At 53.9% G+C, this 24,815-nt stretch overlaps 2 protein-coding genes across 2 annotated transcripts in view; one reads left to right on the top strand and one right to left on the bottom strand.

The window, feature by feature from the left end:
- KCNH2 (potassium voltage-gated channel subfamily H member 2) overlaps window positions 1-24,815 on the bottom strand; it is a 74,644-nt gene that overhangs the window by 37,409 nt on the left and 12,420 nt on the right. The gene's annotated exons all lie outside the window — the stretch shown is intronic.
- NOS3 (nitric oxide synthase 3) overlaps window positions 16,139-24,815 on the top strand; it is a 21,908-nt gene continuing 13,231 nt past the window's right edge. The window contains exons 1-13 of the mRNA XM_035254372.3: window positions 16,139-16,318; window positions 17,549-17,660; window positions 18,251-18,399; window positions 18,611-18,773; window positions 20,076-20,167; window positions 20,255-20,396; window positions 20,657-20,796; window positions 20,900-21,074; window positions 22,544-22,645; window positions 23,247-23,441; window positions 23,559-23,632; window positions 23,809-23,953; window positions 24,194-24,298. Coding sequence (XP_035110263.1) covers window positions 16,161-16,318; window positions 17,549-17,660; window positions 18,251-18,399; window positions 18,611-18,773; window positions 20,076-20,167; window positions 20,255-20,396; window positions 20,657-20,796; window positions 20,900-21,074; window positions 22,544-22,645; window positions 23,247-23,441; window positions 23,559-23,632; window positions 23,809-23,953; window positions 24,194-24,298 — 1,752 coding nt within the window. The 5' untranslated portion in view covers window positions 16,139-16,160. The remainder of the gene's footprint in view (window positions 16,319-17,548; window positions 17,661-18,250; window positions 18,400-18,610; window positions 18,774-20,075; window positions 20,168-20,254; window positions 20,397-20,656; window positions 20,797-20,899; window positions 21,075-22,543; window positions 22,646-23,246; window positions 23,442-23,558; window positions 23,633-23,808; window positions 23,954-24,193; window positions 24,299-24,815) is intronic.

The raw sequence follows: 24,815 nt of genomic DNA, 5'->3' as shown, positions 1-24,815 counted from the left end.
GCGCTGTGGGATTACGAGGAGGTGTCAGTTAATTTCAACTGGAGGAGTCTTGGAGGGCCTTGCCAGGGAAGGAGATTTCAGAGCAGGCCCTTGAAGGTTGGAGATGGCGCAGGGCAGAAGCACTGCAGATAGAAGAGACAACATAAAGATATAGACTGGAGAATGGCAACTGGGTCTGGGGACACAACAGTTTGATGTGGTGGCAGTGGAGCCCCAGGCTGGCACCATTTGCAAAGGGCTGAGGAGTATGAATTTTATTCTGTGAGCAAAGGAGACACAGTAGTGGCAGGAAACAGTAAAGAAACAGTAGTGGCAGCTGAACGCAGAATCATCGAATGTAGATATGTGTCTGCCTTTGTACAGCCCCTGGCGAAGAGTGGGTATTCAAGAAAGGTTTGTTGAATGAATGAAACATGTATAATAGTTTGGAGAAGCTGGGGTGGCTATGAGGTTTTTCATTACCTATTGCTGCATCATAGCCATCCCAAGATCTAATAACTTAAATCAATGACAGCATGTATTTTGCTCATGGATCTGCACTTTCCTCTGCTTTACTCCAAACTAGAGACTGGAAAGTTCATCCACTCACGTTTGGTGGTTGATGCTGGCTATTGGCTGGGACCTCAGTCAGGACCGGGGCCAGACAGCTACACGAAGCCCTTCTGTGTGGCCACCTGGCTCCCTCACAGCATGGTGGCTGTGTTCCAAGGGCCAGTGTCCTAAGAGAAGACCAGTCAGCAGCTGTATCACCTTAAATAACTTAGCCTTAAAAATCACGTAAAACAACTTCCGCCGTAATCATGGCCCATCAGATTCAAGAAGAACAAACATAGACCCCCCCACCTCTCATTGGAGGAGTGTTGCTGTCACACTGGAAGAAAAGCATATGTATTGGCATGACCACCTTGGGAAAATATCGTCTGCCACATAGAGCAATACAATAGTCCAAGGGAGAGATGCCCAAGACTTGAACCAGGTCAGAGGTGATGGAAAAGGGCCCATTTGTTGTGTAACTCTAGGAGTGCCTCTAAATCTCACTTTCCTTACCTGTAAAATGAGGAGACCAAACAAGCTGATCTCAGAGATCCCTTACAGCTCTAACATTGAGTGATTTCTTAATTTCACACAACAACGCACCCACTCATGAGTAGTGCCTTCATTTCTCCTCAATACCCATCTTCACCTCCACCTCCTCCCTCTGCTCTCTCATCCTGGGTGTGCTTGGAGCCACTGGTTACTCCACAAATAGCACCATGATCCAGCCTACATATTTATGTCAGACTAAAAATAAGTGAAGCAGGAGACCCCTAGCGACAAGAAAGAAGCCCCAGAGACTGATCAGTCTCCCACTTTATCGGCTGTGTGCACATCACTGTAGCATCTACTGGAAACCACAAACACAAGGAAATCATTATCTAACTGGGGAAAGAACAAATGAGCATGAAAAAACTTGGACATGAAATGTCAGAAGAACAATCTGGTGATGCTGAGGATACATGGAGCAGAGTTCAGAAGAAGGGGGGCTCTGAGCAGGCTGGGGCAGCCCAGAAAACTTCCTGGGGGAGTTTGGTCCTTCCGCATGGTAAAGATTTTCTCAGGTACAAAGGAAGACGGTGAACATCTTCATAAAGCAAGATCCCAAGAGGAGTCAGGTGTGGATTTCCCCACCAATCTATACTTACCCCCAGATGAGAAAGAGAAAGGGCCAGTTTCAGTTTCCTCTGCCTGAAAACATAACAGTCGTCTGTTCCTTTGATTTAAGGATGATTGATTAAGGATCGGGATTTTTAGACACAAGAAGAGGCTTCAAGTGAGGCTCTAAAACTTAGCCAGTACTAGAAGCTCCAGAATTACTATATAGGAGGGGCTGATGAGGAGAGAGAATCCAATTATAAGGGGGCTAGGACATTTGTTTGGAGGTTGAATTTGCATGTATTCCTTTTCAAATGTATTTACTAAGCACCTAATGTGTATCTAACACTATTCTAAAAAAATAGGTTGGTTTTGTTTTAAACAATGCCCTGAGGTTTTGCAGAACTAGTGCACTGTTTTGATGTATATTAGGTGGTTTATTTTTGAGTGGCTTTGAGGGATTAAAAAATATGAAGAACCAAGACATGCTCTGGGCAACCTTGCCAGGAAAGCTGGCCCTGGAGGAGATTCCAAGCTCTCTCTTGGCTGCTCAACGCTACCCGCCAGGTTGGAGCTTTGTCTCTGTCCAAGGTGCTGAAAACACTTTACGGCAGGCTCGGCAGAAAACCAGGGAGGGCAGCCCAGGTGACAAGACTGAGGCCCTTTTGAAGACACAGTGCATTAGATGGCCACCCCAAATCCTGAAAATGTGTCTGGAGCTGGACAGGAGCTCCTGGAGGCGGCAGGCGGTGAAGCAAAAACTGGGTTTGTCAGTCAGTGCTAAGCAAACCATGCCTCACACCCTTCCAGAGTGTGCCTTTCTCCCTCACTCCCCCGACAGCCATCAGGAAAAGATATGAATACACCCCTGAACTTTACACTTGCAACTGTTGGGATTTCTTTTGGGAGTTTCTGTTGCTTTATGAAATATTAGAGCCAGACGCGAACACTTTCATATATTAGACAATAAAACAGAGATTCACAGCAGCAAGGACTCTGCCTCAAGTTTGTGCCACAAGTTAGAAATGGAGCTGGACAAGAAACAGCATCTCCTGGTTCTTAGTTAAGTGGTTTTTCCACCACACCAGGCCAGGTGGGGGATTACATAACACATATAACAAGAGCTAAAGAAATTTGAGATGTGTGTGTGTGTGTGTGTGTGTGTGTGTGTGTGTGTGTGTGTGTGTGTAGAGAGAGAGAGAGAGAGACCAGAGAGAGATACAGGCGTGGCTCTGTCAGCTCTCCAGAACTTTTCTGTTCATTCTGCTAACATCAGGCAGAACTAAGAGCCTACCCCAGCTTGGAATGAAAATGCTAACCCAACACTTGCTTCATATCTTGAAGGGTAGCTAGCCCACCCCAAGGATCATCAGCTACTTGAGCCAGCCAACACCAAGGACCTGAGAAGAGAACTCAGGTTCAAATAGGTCTTGCATGGCCAGGAACAGTGGCTCACACCTGTAATCCTGGCACTTTGGGAGGCTGAGGTGGGATGATGGCTTGAGCCCAGGAGTTCAAGACCAGCCTAGGCAACATATTGCGACCTCATCTCTACAAAGAGAAAAAATTAGTTGGGTGTGATGGTGTGCACCTCTAGTCCCAGCTATTCAGGAGGCTGAAGCAGGAGGGTCACTTGAGCCGGGTTAGTCAAGGCCGCAGCTAGCTGTTAACTTTTCTTTTTCTGAAACAGGGTCTCACTCTGTCTCCCAGGCTTGGGTGCAGTGGCACAATCATGGCCCACTGCAGTCTTGACCTCCTGGGCTCAAATGAGTCTCCCACTTCAGCCTCCCAAGCAGCTGGGACTACAAGCGTGCGCTATTATGCCTGGCTAATTTTTGCTTTTTTCTTTTTAGAGTCAGGGTCTCACTATATTGCCCAGTCAGGTTCTGACTTCCTGGGCTCAAGAGATTCACCGTCCTCAGCCTCCCAAAGTACTGGGATTATGAGCATGAGCCACCATGCCCAGCTGCAAAAGCCGTGATAGCACCACTGCACTCCAGCCTGAGAGATTGAGTGAGACTCTGTCTCAAAAAAACAAAAACAAAAAACAAACAGGTCTCCCACTCCATCATCTCCCTGATATGCCCATAAACAATTATCCATCCCTTCCTATGTGCCCCCCACTGTGAAGTGCTCCTAAGGAAATGTAAGATATACAATATAGTCCTTGGCCTTACAAAATTTGCGATTAGTTGTGAAGACAAGATTCTCACCCGTGATTAGACAATATTACGGCAATCAAATACGAGCAGCTGACCGGAGAAGTCACATAGTCCTAGATCTCAAGTCTAAGAGGTGGCGTACACCATAAATGCTTTTTCTTTCTTTTTCTAAAAATGTTATTTATGTTTGTAAAATAGAGACAGGATCTCCCTATGTTGCCCAAGCTGGTCTCAAACTCCTGGGCTCAAGCGATCCTCCCACCTTGGCCTCCCAAAGTGCTGGGATTACAGGCATGAGCCACAGCACCCGGACAAACCAGGAATGCTTCGACTTTGGGGTCTGAAGGAATTGTTTTAAGGCCAGAAGGGTAAGGGAAGGCTTCACAGGGAGGGAGGCGTAGGGAGAATTTGGCTGAGCTGAGAATTGTGGTCAGGACCTCATCTCTGTCCCTCTGGAGGACCAGCAGTCCGGTTCAGGTCCAAATAGAGCGCAGTGAGGGTGTAAAAGTCACGGCAGAAGCCGACTGCAATCGTGGGGCCCTGAATATCCACGAAGAGCGGATTCGGTCTTTCCCCACTGAAAAACAGGCCCAGAGAGCTCCCCCTTCTGGATCTGCTCGGGAGAACACAACCTTCCTCTAGGAAGTGGGCTCAGCAATGCCCTGCGCAGCCAGGGCTCGTAGGTTTAGGAAACCAGACAACAGACTGGGAAGCCCCTTTCCTGGAAGCCCCAGGGAAGCCTCAGGTCTTCATCACCAGCAAATATGTCAGAGACGCCTCTGGGAGATTACTGGGCGTCAGGGGCATGTAATCCATTTGGGGAGGGCAGGAAAAAAAGACAAGTCACCAATGACTGAAGGTTCACCCAGGCTTGGAGTGAGGACTTCCACATCTCATGATCAGCAGGGAGCCTTAAAGGCTGCTTCTCCCAGCCTGGTCTGGGGGCACCTGAGAGGGTTCTGCCCAGCCGATCCCAGTGACAGTTGCTATGGAATTTCCATGCTGGCCACACTTGAGACTCAAAACCCTGACTCCCAAGAGACCTAACGCCACAGCAACCATGCCAGGAAATGGGGCCAGGATGAGGGGTGGCAGGAGAGGAGAGGGAGGCAGGAGGAGGCAGGATGGGGGCAGGGCCTGTCAGATGGATCCCTGACAACCATCCGTCTCAAGTCCAAGGTAATCTTATATCTTTGCCTTGGCAGATAGGATGGCTTTGTATGTAGGGCCCCCACAGCCCCAGGCAGGGCTCCTATGGTGAGCATTCGTTCTCACTCTGGACCCTCAAAATAAAGGGCAATTTCAAGTCCCCATGGATGGGGAAGCCTTCATATCCACACAGATGCTCTTTGCCCAAAATAGCTTTGGAGGGGCAGAGTCCAGATGAGGAGGCTGGACAATGAGGGAGCCCAGGATGCACCACCCATGGGCAACTGCAAAACTGTGGGAGGGGGAGCTCCCCAGCTAGGGAGCAGGGACAGGGTATGAGGAGATGCCACCCCACCCTCAGGTGGGCTCCCTGGGGCAGAGCCTGGTGAATAGCCTGGCCTGACCAAGCCTCTAGCAGAGACGCTTCTGCCTCCTGGCCAACAGACTGAGTGACCTGGAAACCCAAGACCTTATCCCGGCAGTGGTGGGGGACTGCCAGCCTCTGGGGGCTCCTGGGAGTCTGGACCAACTTCCACCTTCCCAAGGGAAATGAGCATCTCCAGGCCTCAATCAACCTTCAGGTTTAGATTATTTCTTCCACACCACTGCCCTGAGTGGAGTGAGTGTGTGTGTGTGTGTGTGTGTGTGTGTGTGCATGGATGTATGTGGTTGTGTCCCAGTTTGTTCAGGCTGCTGTAAGGAAACACTATGGACCAGGTGGCCTAGAGACAACATAAATTTATTTCTCACAGTTCTGGAGGGTGCAGTCTAAGATCAAGGTGCTGGCAGATTTCACGTCTGGTGAGGGCCCACGATTCATAGACAGCACCTCCTCACTGTGTCCTCACATGGGGGAGAGGTGAGGGATGTCTCTGGGGTAATTTGTAAGGGCATGTATCCTATTCAGGAAGGTTCCTCCCTCCTGACCTAATCACCTCCCAAAGGCCCTGCCTCCTAACACCATCCCCTTGGGGCTAGGATCTCAACATATGAATTTGTGGAAGTCAAATGTTCCGATTTGTGTGTGTGAGAGTGTGCATGCACGCATGGATGGATGTGTGCGTGTGTACGTGAAGTCACTTCCTAAGCCTTCAGTTTGACACACCCCATGTGGTCTGTGTAAGAAGCAGGGAGGCCCATATGTGTCCCAAGAAAGGCACCCTTGCTCCTCTGGGGGTGGGCCCAAATGAGCCACCTTGGGACCCCAGATGGCTGGTGTAGACCCTGTCAGACCCTACACATCTGGTGTAGACCAGATGTGGGACCAGAGGCACACACCGTTGGCTCCTCGCCCATCCCCTGCGCCTCCAGCTTCCTTCGTGGTGTCTTTATCCCAGGACTGGGCGCGAATCGCTCCTCCTCGGCTCTCTGCTGCCCCCATGTGGCTGTCTCAAGAAAGCTAGGGCTGCCGGGGGCGACCAGGACCAACACGGGAGCTCCTTCAGACTGGCAACCCTGTCCACATCCCGGAACCCTCAGCACCCCAGAACTCGCCCCGACGCCCTCACCAAATGCTCAGCACCAGCTCTGCAATCTGGAAGCTGAGCAAATCTCTCCGCCCGCCAGCACTCAGCATGAGTTACATCCTGGGGAGGGGGAGGCCTGGCCGCAGCTGCTCCCCGCCCCTCTCCCGCTGCTCCCGCCTCCCTTCCCTCCTTTCCCCGCTCCCACCCTGTCCTTGCCAGCAGGCAGGAAGGAAGCTGCTCATAGTGCAAGGGTGGGGTACTTCCAGCTCACACTGAACAGCCCAGGGCTGGGCTATAAAGAGTCAGGGACTTCCGCTCAGTCACCCCTGCCCTCACCCCCCAGGCCCCCACGCACACACCCCAGGACCAGGGCCTTCCCTTCCCAGCACAGCCCTTCAAGGTCAAGGCGTCCTCTGCCCAGCCCTGCACAGCACTGTGGTCTGAGAGGGAAGGCAGGAGCAAGGTTTGCCTCCTCTTGGGTGTTTCAGCGGGGGCAGGGGGCACAGGGCATAGCCCTCCCCAGGGAGGGGTCCCTACTCAGCCACAGAAGGCTGTCACCCTCCCCTGGGGTCTGGGCCAGCCCTCCCCGAGGTAGGAACACAGCCACTGTCAGGGACAAGGGGGCTCAGCTCCCAACCAGATCATCTCCAAAGCCCCTGTCCAGCTTCAGATCTCATGATTTAAGATGGAAATTCTTTCAGTTGAACACCAAACCTCCAAGCTTGAAAACTGTGTTTTTTCAGAAAGTACTCTTTAAAACATGGTTACCCATATGAGAGGTCAGCCACCAGGGAGCATCTGAATCATTTATGCAGGGCTGCAGGCATAGAGCAGGCCAGCACCAGCCAGAGCTCTGGGGAGGCCAGGCCCCTTCCTACAGGTGGGTAATCAACTGTTCTCATCAGAACACCCTGATGGAAGGCAGGACTCTCAGGACAACACTGGCCACGGCCCAAGAAAGGGGAAGCAGGGAATCCCCTGTCCGGGGAGCATTCACCTCTGACTTTTTCTGTTTGACTTTTTTTTTCTTAAGACCCTGCCATGGGATCTGCTGCCCCAATTCAAACCCAGTGTAGGCCCACCCTGACCTTCAGCCTTCAGTGCTGGCCGTACTGAACCGTTTCGTTTTGTTTTATTGAGACAGTCGCACTCTGTCACCCAGGCTGGAGTGCAATGGTGCTATCTCAGCTCACTGCAACCTCTGCCTCCTGGGTTCAAGCAATTCTCCTGCCTCAGCCTCCCAAGTGGCTGGGATTACAGGTGCGCACCACCACACCTGGCTGATTTTTGTAATTTGAGTAGAGACGGGGTTCCACTGTGTTGGTCAGGCTGGTCTTGAACTCCTGACCTCAAATGATCTGCCCTACTCAGCCCCCCAAAGTTCTGGGATTACAAGCGTGAGCCACCACGTCCAGCCTGGCCGTACTGAACTGCAGCCCATCCTCCCTGTGACCTCAGGGTGCTCCTTCTTGGAGCACTCCCCTTCACCTACATTGACTTCTTTCTGCCCATCTAGACCCATCTAGCCTCAGCCAATTCCCTTCTCAGTGGCCCCTCTCCGTTGCCTCCAGAACACAGCTTCTAGTCCCTGGGCAGCTGCACACATCTGCAACAAAACAAGCCAATGTATGAAGCAATCCCGCTCAGTGCAAGAGCTCAACCCAGCAGAGGATCCCCGCAGAGAGGAACTGGCTTGTGTCTTCCAGAGCATGCAGGTTCATTTCAGTGAAAACCTGCACTCACAGAGCAAGCTGCCCAAAAACCACAGACAGGAGGACCCAGAGAAAGAGCTATCCCCAGGGCCTGGGGACAGGGTGACAGCTATCCAGGGAGCATGGAGACGGGAACGTAAGGAAGGCCTCACAGAGGAGTCATCCTGCGGCTGTGTTGGTTGGGCCCTTCAGGAAGCAGAGTCCCAGGAATTGGAAGCACAAGAGGAATACTGGGGGCAATGCCTGAGAAAGATAACAGGGACCCGGAGCGGAAGCAGCAGGGGAAGGATCTGGCCCGCAATGCCACGCTCGCCAGGCTCACACCTGCAGGAGAGGGAAGAAGAAGGGCCTCACACAGCCCAGCAGAGCACTCTGATATAACAATGATGTGGAACAGGAAGGATGAGCCCACAGATGCCCCGGGGTTGAGTGACGGTCCAAGCCTCCAAGGAAGCACATGGCCTTGGACTGCACACTGGCGTCTGGAAGCCAGTAGCCACCAGCACCTTCTGCAGCAGGTACCTGCTCTCTGGGAGGGAGTGAACCTCCAGAGATGCCCAGTCTGGGCCTCAAGGAAGAGGGGAAAGATTTTCATTCATTAAACGGGAAAGGGAGAGGTGGAGGGAATGGCACAGTAGTGGCCCAGAGGCAGGAGAGCACGGACCATTAGGGAGCACATGAGAAAGCCCATTCATCTAGAACAGAGGGTTTGAGCAGTGCACCGAGGACAATGAGGGCCAGGCCAATGTCCTGGAGTGGCTTTGGCCTTAACGGAGGGTTTTGGGTAGAGCCGAAGCATGAGGTAAGCCCTGATTCCCAGAGGAATCTCACACAGTGTGGAGACCAGATGGGCCAGGGAGGCCTGGGAGGGATCCGGAGGCCGCAGGGACAGACCACGGCCAGTGGTGTAGGCAAGAAGACAGCAGCCGAGCACAGTAGCTGATACCTGTTATCCCAGCACGTTGGGAGGCTGAGGCAGGTGGATCACCTGAGGTCAGGAGTTTGAGGCCAACCTGGCCAACGTGGTGAAACCCCATCTCTTCTAAACATACAAAAATTAGCCAGGTGTGGTGGCAGGTGCCTGTGTTGAATACAATGAGTTCTGAGTTTCTCTTCAAAGAACTAGTATGTCAGTATGTTCAGCTCCCTTGTTCTTCGTTCCCCATCTTAAAGTTTAACTTTCTCTTTTTTGTTGTTTTGCGATAGAGTCTCTCTCTGTCGCCAGGCTGGAGTACAGTGTCGCAATCTCGGCTCACTGCAGTCTCTGCCTCCCAGGTTCAAGCGATTCCCCTGCCTCAGCCTCCTGAGTAGCTGGGACTACAGGCACACACCACCATGCTCGGCTAATTTTTTGGATTTTAGTAGAGATGGGTTTCACCATGTTGGCCAGGATGGTCTCAGTCTCCTAACCTCGTGATCCGCCCACCTCGGCCTCTGAAAACACTGGGATTACAGGTGTGAGCCACATCGCCTGGCCTCACTTCCTCATTCTTCATGTCTTCTTGCCCCTAGTTTCAGTAAACAAGGCAGTAGTTTTGTCTTCAAGTAAAATGTCTGGTTGTGCCAGACATTTCAGAACAGCAAAAGGAGACAGGAAAAGCTCAAAAAGTACATGTAAGAAAAGAGGAAAGAGAAACTGGGAGAAGGAAAAAGAGAAAATAAATCAGAGAGAGGAAGAGATGTGAGGGAGGGAAGAAACAAGAGATGACAGAGAGACAGAGAGAGAGACAGGGAGAGGGACAGAGACAGAGAGAGACAGAGAGACATAGAGACAGAGAGATAGAGACAGAGAGAGACAGGGAGAGAGACAGAGACAGAGACAGACAGAGAGAAACAGGGAGAGAGACAGAGACAGAGAGAGACAGACAGAGAGACAGAGAGAGACAGACAGAGAGACAGAGACAGAGAGACATAGAGACAGAGAGATAGAGACAGAGAGACAGAGAGAGACAGAGAGAGACAGGGAGAGAGACAGAGATGGAGACAGAGAGACAGAGACAGAGAGACATAGAGATAGAGACAGAGAGAGACAGAGAGAGAGACAGGGAGAGAGACAGAGACAGAGAGAGACAGAGAGACATAGAGACAGAGAGATACAGAGAGACAGAGAGACAGAGAGAGACAGGGAGACAGAGACAGAGAGAGACAGAGACAGAGAGATAGAGACAGAGAGACAGAGACAGAGAGAGACAGAAACAGAGAGACATAGAGACAGAGAGATAGAGACAGAGAGACAGAGAGAGAGACAGGGAGAGAGACAGAGACAGAGAGAGACAGAGACAGAGAGAGACAGAGACAGAGAGAGACAGAGAGATAGAGACAGAGAGACAGACAGAGAGAGACAGACAGACAGAGAGAGTGCAAATGAGCTAAAGACTTAAGAGGCCCTCTGAGTCTGGCAATGAAAGATTTAAACAGAAACAGAAAGATTAGGGAGACAGATGAAGAGAATGAGTAAGAGAGACACTGGAAGAGACAGAGATCAGAGAGAGACACAGAAGGTAAGACTAGGGAGAGAGATAGTATAGAAGGAAGAGAGAAAGAGACAGGAGACAAAGGAAAACTGCAAGTGAGCAGGTGAGGAGAGGGATTGAAAACTCTAAGAGACAGCAGCTAGGATACAAGAGACGAGAGACTGCCTGGTGCCGCAGCGCCTACACTGTCCTCTTGCCCCCTGTATTAGGACCCCAGAGCTGGCCCTGGACAGAGGAGAGCCAACCTCGCAGCAACCTGAGCCTGGTCAGCAGCACCTCGACCATGTCCCCGCGCAGCAGCCTGAGCTCCTCACTATGTGTGATGCAGTTCTCAGAGTCTGTAAATGTATAAAAATTTATACTTTAGCATAACAAGTTATAGGTAATAGCCTAGTATGTGTATATATGTGTGTGTGTGTGTGTGTACACACATACACACGTATATCTGTGTATATGTATATATATAACTAATAAGCACACTCTAAGAGGGTCACCCCTTAGGGAAAGAAGTCCAGGATTAAGACCATTCCAAAGTGTCCAAATTGATTACACAAAAATGTCCCAAACTGGTCACCTAAAGTACTTGTTAGTGACAGCAAATCACCTCACCCACTGGGTAGAAGCTGTCGCCTTTCCAAGCATGACTGCCAGTAATGTAGTTAAAACATTAATTAAAAATATTACACCCAAATTTAGATTAATAAAAAAAAGTCGACTCAGATAATAGAATGTATTTTACTGCAAATATAATCAAAGGCCTCACTCAAGCCCTAGAATAAACTGGGAATATCATGCTCCTTGGCATCCACCTTCAACAGGAAAAGTAGAAAGAATGAACCAGACCTTAAATAACCATTTAATTAATTTGGTCCTAGAAACCCACCACCATAAACTAAGTGTCTTCCTATCGTGCTGCTCAGAATTAGGACAGCCCCCAGGAGAGATACTGGTCTAGCTCCTTATGAAATGCTTTATGGGATGCCCTGTCAAGTTTCACCCGTAACCTTCACACCTCTGAGAGCAAAGATCAGTTTCTTAGGAATTATATACTTGGCCTGCCCGCTACCTTGTCTTTCTTCGGGACCAAATGTCTCCCGGCACAAACCCCACCTCTCGCGTTTCCAGTTCATCCACATCCAGCTGGAGACTACGTCCCTATCAAGAGCTGGAAAGAAGAAGAGCTCGAGCCAAACTGGGAAGAACCCTACCTAATACTTTTAACGATGGAAACCGCCGTCCGAACAGCAGAGAAAAGACGGACTCATCACACCAGAATCGAAAGGGCACCCCCCCTCCAGAGTCCTGGACAGTGACTCCAAGATCTGCTCCCACCGAGTTGAAGCAGAGATGTGTGTAACCCTCCTGTTTTGTATGTCTTTCCATTGCTCTTCGATTGCTAGTCCCCTGATGTGACCAAGTCCATTTAACCTCAAACTATTACATTGGATGCTTGCCTTGTATACCCTGCAGAGCCTTGTCAAGTCGAAAACAGCTCTCCACTTTGGAAAAGTACCTCTGTCCTTCCTGGCTGTCCTCAGACCGGACATGAGTGATTTGAGATCATTTAGTCTGGGGAGAGTTCAGTGAAGACCCCAGTGTCCACTGGGAGTCTTGTCCTCCCAATATAGAGCTTTTATGCCACAGCTGGTCCTACGTTCTGTGGCTCACTAAAGAGCAAGGATGGACTATCCCAACCAGCAGTTGTAATTTCCTAAAGCCATACATTCATTTTACTAAAAGAACAGCTTCCCCTGTCAGCTAAACCAGTGTAATCCAGTACAGGTTATTATCTCAAACCCTCAACGTTCTTCACCTTCTCTAAGCCAGTTCCCTTCTTTAAGCCGGTTTTATGGTATAGGGGCTGAGGTTTCAGGAACAGACCTTATCAGATCCTTTGAGATATGCTTCATTGCTCCCCCACCGCCTGCACCTTCCCCTAAGCCTTCTTCTAGAACCTCTCACAGCGAAACTGTTGTTCCTCCTCCATCTAATGGCAAGACCAAGGTGGCTATTGTAGAAGTCAAAGACCTAAAACAAACTTTAGCAATTGAGACAGGATATCAAGGTGCAAGTGCCTGGTTGGAATGGATCAAATATTCTGCCCGAACCTTAAACAAAGGCACCTGTTATGCTGATGCCCACGGCAGGCCAGAGGCCCAGATTGTCCCCCTTTCCACTGGTCCTGCAGTCCACCAGGCATAGGCTGTAGGGTGACTCTTTTCCAGGACTACACAGCCTGGGGTAACCAGTCTTGCCAAGCTCTCTCCCTGCTATATCCCAAATTTCAGCACCCCGGGGGTCAGTCCCGAGGGCCATTCAGCTTCCGTCTCCTGATACCGAGTTCACTTTGTGTCTCTCACGTCAAGGAGGAAACTTAGTGTCCCTTGGAGACCTAAAAGGATGTAGTGAGCTTAAGATTTCCCAAGAGCTTACCAATCAGTCAGCCCTTATTCACCCCCAGGCAGCTGGATAGGTAGTCTTGTGGTGGACCTTTGCTGGACACTCTGCCAAGTAACTGGAGCAGCACTTGTGCGCTAGTCCGGTTGGCTATCCCTTTCACCCTGGCATTTCATCAACTACTGAAAGATAGGAACAAAACACCATAAAACCAAAAAATGCCCCCATGGGTCCTTTGACTTTCGTGTTTACAGAGACGCCGTTAGAGTTCCCCACGGGGAACCTGGTGAATTGAAAGCCAGGAATAAACAGCTGCAAGGTTCAAGTCCGCATCATTCCAGTGGGTAACGATCAACAGAAGCATAGCGTGGATAAATTACATCTACTGTAACCAGCAACGATTCGTTAACTGTACTAGAGACGCCATTAAAACAGTAGCTAAACCATTAGGGCCCACCAATCAAAGAGCCTAAGAAGAAAGAATAGCATTCAACACGATGCTCACAGAGAAGGGTGGACTTTGTGTCATGGTTAGAACCCACCACGGTACTTTCATTCCAGAGAACACAGCCCCCGGGCCAGGCGCGGTGGCTCACGCCTGTAAACCCAGCACTTTGGGAGGCTGAGGCGGGTGGATCACAAGGTCAAGAGATCGAGACTATCCTGGTCAACAAGGTGAAACCCCGTCTCTACTAAAAATACAAAAATTAGCTGGGCATGGTGGCACATGCCTGTAGTCCCAGCTACTCGGGAGGCTGAGGCAGGAGAATTCTTGAACCCAGGAGGCAGAGGTTGCAGTGAGCCAAGATCGTGCCATTGCACTCCAGCCTGGGTAACAAGAGCGAAACTCCGTCTCAAAAAAAAAAAAAAAAAGAACCAGTATGTCAGTATGTTCAGCTCCTTGTTCTTTGTTCTCCACTTTAAAGTTTAACTTCCTCCTTCTTTATGTCTTCTTGCCCATACTTTCAGTAAACAATCCCTTCTAACTCACATATTTAGAGTCCTGAGTCACCGCTAGTCACCTGCTCTGTCCTGAGTCATCCCTAGTCACCTTCTCTGTAACCGTCCTTCCTGCCAAAACTGCTCACCCCGCCACTCTGGCTCTGCCCCTACTCTTTTTAAAATAGCCAATTGGAATTAGCTTAGACCATGTGGTCTAACCCCAACCAACAGAGTAACGACACGGCAGCTAAGGCTAACTGTTAGGAATAAAAATCCCTTCTGTCCTTTGTTCTGTGTGCTCTCGCCATTGCTCCATCCGTGAGACACTCGCTTCTATAGAGGTAAATTTGCCTTGCTCAGAAAATGTCTGTTTAAGTGCTATTTCTTTTGTGGCACTGAAAATTTTGCTTCTAACACCTGTAATCTCAGCTACTCGGGAGGCTGAGGCGGGAGAATCACTTGAACCCAGGAGATGGAGGTTGCAGTGAGCTGAGATCACATTGCACTCCAGCCTGGGCAACAAGAGTAAAACTCTGCCTCAAAAAGAAAAAAAACATACCAAATTAGCCAGGCGTGGTGGGGGGCACCTGTGGTCCCAGCGACTCCAGAGGCTGGGGCACAAGAATCACTGACTCTGAGGATGCCAGTCACAGCTCCATTAACTGGGATCTAGGAAAATGAGTCATTCTCAGTCATGCACATTTAAAGTGGTGGCTGAATATGGAAGCCAGACTTGGGATCTGTTGTCTCCTCCAGCGTGGTGGAAGATGCCTGAGAGGTAGGGGCTGGATCCCATCCCCTGCCTCACTAGGAAGACGAGGTGGTGGGGTGGGCTGGGGCCTCAGGCTTGAGGCCATGGGACAAAGCCCAGGCTGAGCACTGCCCTTCCATCTCCCTCCTCTTGAGACAGGGGCAGCAGGGCACACTGGTGTCCAGGAGCAGCCTTTTCCATGTTTATGAGGCCCCTTCACCCTCCACCCTCCAAAACTGGCAGACCCCACCTGCTTGGTGTGACCCCAGAGCTCTGAGCACAGCCCGTTCCTTCCGCCTGCCTGCCCCCCACCCAGGCCCACCCCAATCTTATCCTCCACTGCTTTTCAGCGGAGTCTGGCCAACACAAATCCTCTTGTTTGTTTGTCTGCCTGCCCGCTGCTCACAGTCTCTGCCTCTCCCAGTCTCTCAGCTTCCGTTTCTTTCTTGAACTTTCTCTCAGTCTCTGAGTTCTCAAAACCACAAGGCTTCAACCCCTACGGACCAGATACCCAGCTAGTGGCTTTTCAACAACCCCCAGATGGCACAGAACTACAAACCCCAACATGCATTCTGGCCTGGAGTGACTGGAGAGTGCTGGTGCACCCCACCTGCATTCTGGGAACTGTAGTTTCCCTAGCCCCCCACCTTCCTGTCCCATGCTCTCACCAGGGCATCAAGCTCTTCCCTGACCAGCTATCCCTGCCTCGACCCAGGTCTCTCTACTGACCTGCAGCCCCGGGAAGCATGCGTCACTGAATGACAGGGTGGGGGTGGAGGACAGAGCTTCCTGCTCTTTTGTGTCCCCCATTTGAGTCATGGAGGTGTGGGGGTTCCAGGAAATTGGGGCTGGGAGGGGAAGGGATACCCTAATGTCAGACTCAAGGACAAAAAGTCACTGCATCCTTGCTGGGCCTGTATTCCCAAGAACCCAAAAGGACTCAAGGGCAGGGATCCAGGAGCTCTTATATGTATAGGGGGAAGTGAAGGAGAGAACATGGGTGACCCTAGAGGTCCCTGTGGTCACTGAGAGTGCGGGCTGCCATCCCCTGCTACAGAAACAGTGTTCACCTTCTGCCGACCCTTCAGGGAAAGGCCCTTCCGTCTGGCACCACATCACAGAAGGGCCTTTCTGACCCCCTGGTGGCTCCACCCTGCCACTCCCCCACACCCTAGCTCCCACACTGCAGCCCCAGGGCTCTGCTGGACACCTGGGTTCCCACTTATCAGCCTCAGTCTTCAGAGCGGAACCCAGGCGTCCGGCCCCCCACCCTCTAGGCCGGAGGGCGTGGAGCTGAGGCTTTAGAGCCTCCCAGCCAGCCTTGTTCCTGTCCCATTGTGTATGGGACAGGGGCGGGGCGAGGGCCAGCACTGGAGAGCCCCCTCCCACTGCCCCCTCCTCTTGGTCCCCTCCCTCTTCCTAAGGAAAAGGCCAGGGCTCTGCTGGAGCGGGCGCCAGAGTGGACGCACAGCGACATGGGCAACTTGAAGAGCGTGGCCCAAGAGTCTGGGCCACCCTGCGGCCTGGGGCTGGGGCTGGGCTTCGGGCTGTGTGGCAAGCAGAGCCCAGCCACCCCGGCCCCTGAGCCCAGCCAAGCCCCAGCATCCCCTCCCCCACCAGCGCCAGAACACAGGTAAGGGCCAGGCAGCTGGGTGGGCACAAGCGTGATGTCAAGGCCTGAAGCCTGGGGCTGGGAAGGTCTGGAACCCACAGCCCAGCCGGGAGGACCAGGTCACGAATGCAAAAGGACTATCAGTGTGCATAGGACAGAACAGTCCGGGAGGCTCAGAAAGGAGACCAGGATCAGAGTCTGCAGGGGAGCAAGGGTGCCAGTTACAGAATCCAGCCAAGGTTTCAATGCTGCTCTGCCACCAAGAACTGTTTGACTTTGAGCAAGTTACTTAACCTCTCTGAGCCTCCACTTATTTAAAATGGAGATATGACAGTACTTACTCCATGGGGTAGTAAGTTTCTAGCTCACAGCAAGCCTTCCACGGTAGCGATGATCATTGAGCTGGAGAAGAAAGGAGCTGAGAGCAGCGGTTTCACTAGAGTGAGAGAGTGGGGTCTCCCAGAAAAGGGAGAGAGGTGGATAGGAGACTCAGGCCCTTGGGGTGAGGGGGCTGAGAAGACAGAGCCACCAGGCCTTTCCCTCTTGCTCCAGCCCCCTCTCCTAGTGGCTGTCACCTGAAAACTGGACCATGCATTTCCCAGAAGAGTCCTCCCTGGGGCAGAGGTCCCAGGAGAGAGGAAGAACCTGGAGTCCTGATGGGGTGCCAGGCCAGGGGCAATGTGGCTGGGGCTGCAGGCAACTCTACAGGGAAGGCTGAGGGCCCTGGCCCTGCTGCTCAGGCGCACCCTTGGCCTGAGTCCCTCCCTTCCTCCCTGCCGACGGTGGCTCTGGGAGGAAGTGATAAGGCCTGCGAGGCTTCCCTTCACACAAGGGGCTGCTGTCAGTTGGGGGTGTGAGTGCAGAGAGAAATCAGGGCTGAGGAATCCCTGCAGGGCTTCCCTCCACTCAGGCACCAGGCTCTGTCCTCCTCAAGGTAAGGCTTACAGCAACATTGGGGGGTTGGACACCCCATCTCCAAAAGAGATGAGGTGTGCACTGCAGGGGGGATGCTGACCCAGCCTCGGGGCAGGGGCTCAGAGCTCAGTGGCAGCAGCCCCCATGGCCCAGGACCCTGGTCTATAAGCAGTGACACAGTTAGTGCCTGGCTCCTAAGGCCTGGGGAACCTCAGAAGGCGTGCGGTGGGTGAGCCGTGAGGTTGCTGGTCTTGTGAGAGGGGCCTCCGGGTGACATCTGGGGAGACGAAAGGAAACAAACCCTTTCCTAATGACCCCATCCCTGGCTCCCAACAGCCCCCCGAGCTCCCCGCTAACCCAGCCACCGGAAGGGCCCAGGTTCCCTCGAGTGAAGAACTGGGAGGTGGGGAGCATCGCCTATGACACCCTCAGCGCCCAGGCACAGCAGGTAAGGCCGGCCACCGCGTCCCCATCGTCACCAGGGGAAAGGGTGGGTGAGGTCTGGACTCAGAGGGGGCCCAGAGGGAAACTCCATGCTTCTCTGAATTGGCCTCTTGTCTCCAAAAAGAGGAGAGGACTGGGAAGAGGAGTTGAGGGACACACAGGGGACTTGGGTGACCCCCAGACTCCAGTCTTACTCCCAGCCCTGGCTCAAGCTCTCCCCTGTCCCACCCCTGCACCCCTCCTCCCTCTCCCCCATCCCATTCCTGCACCCCTCCTCCCTCTCCCCCATCCCACCCCTGCACCCCTCCTCCCTCTCCCCATCCTACCCCTGCACCCCTCCTCCCTCTCCCCATCCCACCCCTGCACCCCTCCCTCTCCCCATCCCACCCTGCACCCCTCCTCCCTCTCCCCCATCCCATTCCTGTACCCCTCCTTCCTCTCCCCATCCCACCCCTGCACCCCTCCTCCCTCTCCCCCATCCCATTCCTGCACCCCTCCCCCCTCTCCCCCATCCCATTCCTGCACCCCACCTCCCTCTCCCCATCCCACCTCTGCACTTTGGCCTGTCCTGACCTTTGCATTCCCTTGACCTAGGATGGGCCCTGCACCCCAAGACGCTGCCTGGGCTCCCTGGTATTTCCGAGGAAACTGCAGGGCCGGCCCTCCCCCGGCCCCACAGCACCTGAGCAGCTGCTGAGTCAGGCCCAGGCCTTCATCAACCAGTACTACAGCTCCATCAAGAGGTGACAGCTCCCTGGATGCCACAGCCTCCCTGGTCCCACTGAGGCCCCAGAAACCCCTTGACGACCTCCCCCATGACTCTCTCCCTTCCCAAATCCTAACACCACGTAGGTCCCTCCAGCCCACCCCACAAGCATTACACAAAGCCTAGAGGAGGGCCTCCCTGTCCCACACAACTTCCTGCTTTTCCCCTTCCCACCCCCTCCTTCCCAGGAGTGGCTCCCAGGCCCACGAGCAGCGGCTTCAAGAGGTAGAAGCCGAAGTGGCAGCCACAGGCACCTACCAGCTTAGGGAGAGCGAGCTGGTGTTCGGAGCCAAGCAGGCCTGGCGCAATGCTCCCAGATGTGTGGGCCGGATCCAGTGGGGGAAGCTGCAGGTGTGGCCAGTGAGACCCCAGGCGGGACAAAAAGGGGAGCGGGGTGTCGGGGCGGTTCCTGAGGCTTCCCAGGGAATAGGGGGTCTCAAACAGTGGGGGAGATCGCTGCCTGTTCCCTTAGAGACTAGAAAGGTAGAGGGGCTGCCCCACCCTCAGCACCCAGGGGAACCTCAGTCCAGTAGTAAAGACCTGGTTATTAAGCCCTATAGTAGAGCCTTGGCTGGAGGAGGGGAGAATGTCTAGCCCACTCCACGGTGAGGACAGCTGGGTGCAGCTTCCCCGGGTGGTGGGTGCCGTCAGTAGCAGGAGCGGCCTCCTAGAAAAGCCCTGGCTGCTGCTTCTCCCACCAGGCCAGCCCAGTGCAGCCCCTCACCCACACCCGGTGCTCCCCCCAGCTCCCCTGCCCCAGCCCGCACCCCCTCACACACCAGCCCACAGACTCAGAGCTGGCCTCAGTTGCTAGAACAGCCTGTGACCACAGCACTAAGAGAAGCAAGCTGCCCCATGGGGGAACTGCACCTACAGCCTTGACCTCCTTCACTGGCCTGGCCGCCAAAGAGTTTGGAATAAAGCCTTATGCCCAGTGACTCCCAAAGCAGTCTCCAGTAAAACACAAACTATCCAATCCGACACCTGCCTGACCCTCTAAGTCGTTCAAAGCTTTAGCTCAACTTTGATCCCTTTGAGCTGCCATAGTGGGCCCCACTCAGAGCTGTGTCCCTGCCACTCCCCTGCTCCTGTCACTGACATGTGTTTCCTCCTCCCTCAGGCAGGAGTGGGACCTCCCAGCCTCCTCCTGGGGCCTCCACTCAGCCAGCCAAGACAGCTCCTCCAAGCACTAGAATGTCAGGATGAGCAGCATCCCAGAAGGCCTCCTGTGCAGGCTTCCCTTCCCATCGTTCATGTGATTCTCAGAGAATCAGATGGCTGCCTGGGGTCACCTGTCCCTTCTTGAGTGCCATGGATCATGGGGGTTTGCTGCGCACACTCCTAGGCAGCCTCCGAGACATCCGTTGGTACCTAATCCAAGCATCAGTTTGGCAGAGGCTGTCCCTCCTCTGTACTGGGTACCAAGTCAGCTTCTGTAGGGATGGGGAGACACGTGGCACAGAGAGGAGATGAGGAGCAGGCCAGGTGCTACATATGTCAGAGAGCAGGGCAGTAAGGGATCAGTGTGGATGCCAGTGGTCAGGAGGGCGCCGGGGGTGAACCATGACCCCTGCCCCCTCACCAGCAGCTCCTCTGGAGCTGAAACTCAAGACCCTGTCTCTCTCCTCTGCCTCCTCTCCCGCTGCGGCTCAGGTGTTCGATGCCCGGGACTGCAGGTCTGCCCAGGAGATGTTCACCTACATCTGCAACCACATCAAGTATGCCACCAACCGGGGCAACCTTCGGTAAGTGCCCACCAACGCCAGGCCCAGCCTTCTCCCCCGAGGCAGGGAAGGCGGGGTTCTAACCAGCCCTTTCCCCACACATGCCAGCTCAGCCATCACAGTGTTCCCTCAGCGCTGCCCTGGCCGCGGAGACTTTCGAATCTGGAACAGCCAGCTGGTGCGCTACGCAGGCTACCGGCAGCAGGACGGCTCCGTGCGGGGGGACCCGGCCAACGTGGAGATCACTGAGGTGGGCACTGAGAGCCACCCACAAGGGTCTCCCCAAGGTGGAGAATGAGGAAGCCAGTGGGAGGAGGCTCGGTGGATCCAGGCAGGAAGAGGGGAGCCTTGGTGAGAGGAAGGATGAAAATGCAAAGGAGGGATGCCAGGGTAGGCATGGAGATGCAGCCAGTGAGGGGTCCCTGAGATGAAGGCAAGAGATGGTGGATGGAGAGGTCTCTGAGAATGGTATAAGGCTCAGCCGCCAGGCCGCCCCACCGCTCCCCACAGCTCTGCATCCAGCACGGCTGGACCCCAGGAAGTGGCCGCTTCGACGTGCTGCCGCTGCTGCTGCAGGCCCCAGACGAGCCCCCAGAACTCTTCCTTCTGCCCCCAGAGCTGGTCCTTGAGGTGCCCCTGGAGCACCCCACGTGAGCACCAAAGGGACTGGCTGGGTGGGATGGAGGGGGCCATTCCTGAACCCCTCAAGGAGGGCCTGTACGGGATGCTGATCCGATGCCCCGGCACCCCCAGGCTGGAGTGGTTTGCAGCCCTGGGCCTGCGCTGGTATGCCCTCCCGGCGGTCTCCAACATGCTGCTGGAAATTGGGGGTCTGGAGTTCCCTGCAGCCCCCTTCAGTGGCTGGTACATGAGCACTGAGATTGGCACCAGGAACCTGTGTGACCCCCACCGCTACAACATCCTGGAGGTGAGGGGTGGGCTGGGGCACGGCCACCAGATGTCCCTGCCCCAGGGGGGAGTCTGCCTCTCACTCCAACCCCAAAACGCCAGCCACGGGGACAATTAGAGCGGGGCCAGGGCTGCCTCCTAAATGGGAACTGAGGACCAGCTCTGGAACCACTGAGACTGGGGCAGAGGAGTAGGGGTGGGAGGGGTGTGTGGGGGTGTGAGTGGGTGAATGTAAGAGTGTGGATTTGTAGAGGTGGGTGGGTGTGGGTTTGTGGGGGTGTGCAAGGGGTGAGTGTGAGAGTGTGAGTTAGTGGGGGTGGGTGTGGATGTGTAGATGTGAGTGTGTAGAGGGAGTGTGTGAGTGTGGGTCTGCGTAGGGGTGTGAGTGTGGGTTTGTGGGAGTGTGTGGGCATAGGTGTGAGTGTGGGTATGTGTAGGGATGAGTGTGAAAGTGTGTGGTTGTGGGGGTGGGTAGGTGTGAGTGTGTGGGTTTGTGGGAGTGACGGTGTGTGTAGAGGTGAGTGTGAGTGTGGGTTAGTGGGAGTGGGTGTGGATGTGTACCTGTGAGTGTGAGTGTGTAGGGGAGTGTGTGAGTGTGGGTCTTTGTAGGAGTGTGAGTGTGGGTTTGTGGGAGTGTGTGTGGGTATAGAGAATGTGGGTGTGTGTAGGGGTGAGTGTCAGAGTGTGGGTTTGCGGGTGTGAGTGGGTGTGGGGGGTGTGTGTAGGAAGTAAGTGTGAGAGTGTGGGTGTGTGTAGGGGTGTGAGAGTGTGGGTTTGTGGGAGTGGGTTTGGATGTGTAGATGTGACTGTGTAGGGGGAATGTGTGAGAGTGTGGGTTTGGGGGAATGTTTGTGGATGTGTAGATGTGAGTGTGTAGGGGGAATGTGTGAGTGTGGGTCTGTGTAGGGGTGTGAGATGTTGGTTTGTGGGAATGTGTGTGGCTGTAGGTGTGAGTGTGGGTGTGTGTAGGGGTGAGTGTCAGTGTGGGTTTGTGGGTGTGGGTGGGTGTGGAGGGTGTGTGTAGGAGGTAAGTGTGTGAGTGTGGGTCTGTGCAGGGGTGAGCGTGAGAGTGTGGGTTTGTGGGGGTGGGTGGGAGTGTGTGGGTTTGTGGGTGGGTGTGGGTGTGAGTGGGTGGGTGAGGGGCACATGGGAGTGGGTGTGAATGTGTAGTTGTTTTCCCAGGTATAAGACTCATAACTCAAGAGCTTTCATCAGATACTCAGAGGGGACCTTGACTCAGAAAGGGTTAAGACCCATTTTCAAGATGAGACATTAAAGCCCGGGGCTGAGAAGTGACTGGCCCAAGGTCCCTCTCTGCTCTGAGACGCCTTCGAAGGCAAAAACCCAAACCAGGCCACTCGGCAGCCAGGCCTTTCAATGGCCACCACTCACCTCACTCCTTCCAGCCATGATGGGAAACAGAGATAGACTCCACCCCCACCCCCATCACCTCTGTCCCTACTGATGCCACGCAACCTCCTGCCCCAGGACGTGGCTGTCTGCATGGACCTGGATACCCGGACGACCTCGTCCCTGTGGAAAGACAAGGCGGCGGTGGAAATCAACGTGGCTGTGCTGCACAGTTACCAGGTGCACAGGCCCAGACTGGCTGGGAAGGCAAAGGGCTCGGGTGCAGGGGGAAGCAGGGGCAGGGGACGGAGGAGAGGGAGGCATTTAGAAACTGGGCAGGATCCAACAGGCGGAAGAAGTTCCACATTCCCAGTGCCACGGCACACACCAGCCTGCAGTTCTGGGACAGGGAATGTGCCATTCCAGGTGCTGTCATCTGGTGGCTTAATGTGTGTCAGGGACTTTGCTGTTTACTGCATGCGAGGTCATACTGATTCCTAGGGCATATTGGGTATTGTAGTTTGTGGGACCCACTGGATCCTGGAAACTCAGACCAGGATTGAGGGCATGCCAGGAGTGGTAGTTTGCTGAGTACTGCGGGCTATTTGGTTTGGAGGCAGGCATACAGATGCTGGAGACTAGAGCTGCTGTTGCATGTTGAACTTGGAGCATGACCATGCAGGATGCGGTTTGGGGTGACACTGGTTTGAGGGGACATAGGATGTGTCAGATGTGCGGTGACCTAGAGCACATGTGGTTTGGAGTGACAGGAGTGGCAGAGAAAGAATGGGCGAGGTCTGTGGGCCTGGTCTGAGCCTCTCCACCTCTCTCCTCCTGCCAGCTGGCCAAAGTGACCATCGTGGACCACCACGCTGCCACAGCTTCCTTCATGAAACACCTGGAGAATGAGCAGAAGGCCAGGGGGGGCTGCCCTGCAGACTGGGCCTGGATCGTGCCCCCCATCTCAGGCAGCCTCACTCCTGTCTTCCATCAGGAGATGGTCAACTATTTCCTGTCCCCTGCCTTCCGCTACCAGGTGCCCACCCTAACCGGTTCTGCCCCCCGGGCCCAGCTCTAACTCTGAGCAGCCCCTAGGGACCTGTAACCTTTCCTTTTCTTTACCTCCCCTCCCAACCCTATCACCTCTCTGCAGCCAGACCCCTGGAAGGGGAGTGCAGCCAAGGGCACCGGCATCACCAGGAAGAAGACCTTTAAGGAAGTGGCCAAGTGGGTACCCCAGAAGCACCGCCCTCCCCCACACACCCTGGGGGGACCTTGCCCCAGCAGTGTTCTGGGCCCACCATTCAATACGGCAAAACCCTGTTGTGAGGGCGTTGGACCCTTGCCTGGGGAGGCCTTGCCTCTGTGCACCTGGGACGCCCTGACGCCTCCCTTGCCCGCAGCGCCGTGAAGATCTCCGCCTCGCTCATGGGCACCGTGATGGCTAGGCGGGTGAAGGCAACAGTCCTGTACGGCTCTGAGACCGGCCGGGCCCAGGGCTACGCACAGCAGTTGGGGAGACTCTTCCGGAAGGCTTTTGACCCCCGGGTAGGGCTTTTGCCCCCAGGGGAGCAGGGAGCTAGAAAGAGGGGGCTCTATCAGCATCTTCAGGGGTGCCTGGGAGGACGGGAAGTGTTACAAGTCAGAACTCATGAGGCACTCCAGACCCACAGGTGTTCAGAAATCAAGTTGGGGCCTGAATTTTGCACTGCCAGGGAGGCCAGAATGAGGAGGACAGGGCCTCAGGGGGTCACAGCAGCCAGAACATCTGCCTTTCCACCCACACAGGTCCTGTGTATGGATGAGTATGACGTGGTGTCCCTGGAACACGAGACACTGGTGCTGGTGGTAACCAGCACATTTGGGAATGGCGATCCCCCGGAGAATGGAGAGGTGAGAATTTCCAGGAAAGGGGCTGTTGGGAATGAGGAGAAACTCAAAATTGGAGTGACTGGGCAGGAACCTCTGCCCAACACACACACATACACTCGGGCACACATACACACACACCAGGATGGAAGGGAAATGCCAAGAGACCTCCCTCCCCAGCCTGACACCCCGTACAAGGCACACTCCCAGCCTACCCATGAGGCTTCCTCCCTTCAACTCATTTCCATTATCAGTGCAAGTTTCTAACACAAGAAAGGCGTGTCCTGGCTGGCCAAGAGGTTAGACTGTGTTCAGGCATTGACAAATAAGAAAAACAGGGATACACTGAGCGCGGCTTCCAGGACTCGGGTAATATTTCTTAAGGGATGCCGGATACACAGGTGTGTTCAGTTTGTAACAATCCATAAAAAAGCTGTAATTTACAACACCTACAACACTATTCCAGCATTTCTTTTCTTCTTTTCTTTGTTTTATTTATTTTGAGAATCTATGTACGTTGCCCAGGCTGACCTTGAACTCC

Source organism: Callithrix jacchus, chromosome 11 (genome assembly GCF_049354715.1).
Source record: "Callithrix jacchus isolate 240 chromosome 11, calJac240_pri, whole genome shotgun sequence".
In the NCBI taxonomy this organism is placed as follows: domain Eukaryota; kingdom Metazoa; phylum Chordata; class Mammalia; order Primates; family Cebidae; genus Callithrix; species Callithrix jacchus.
The sequence above is the reverse complement of the archived record's forward strand: the minus strand, read 5'-3'. Positions and strand labels throughout refer to the sequence as shown.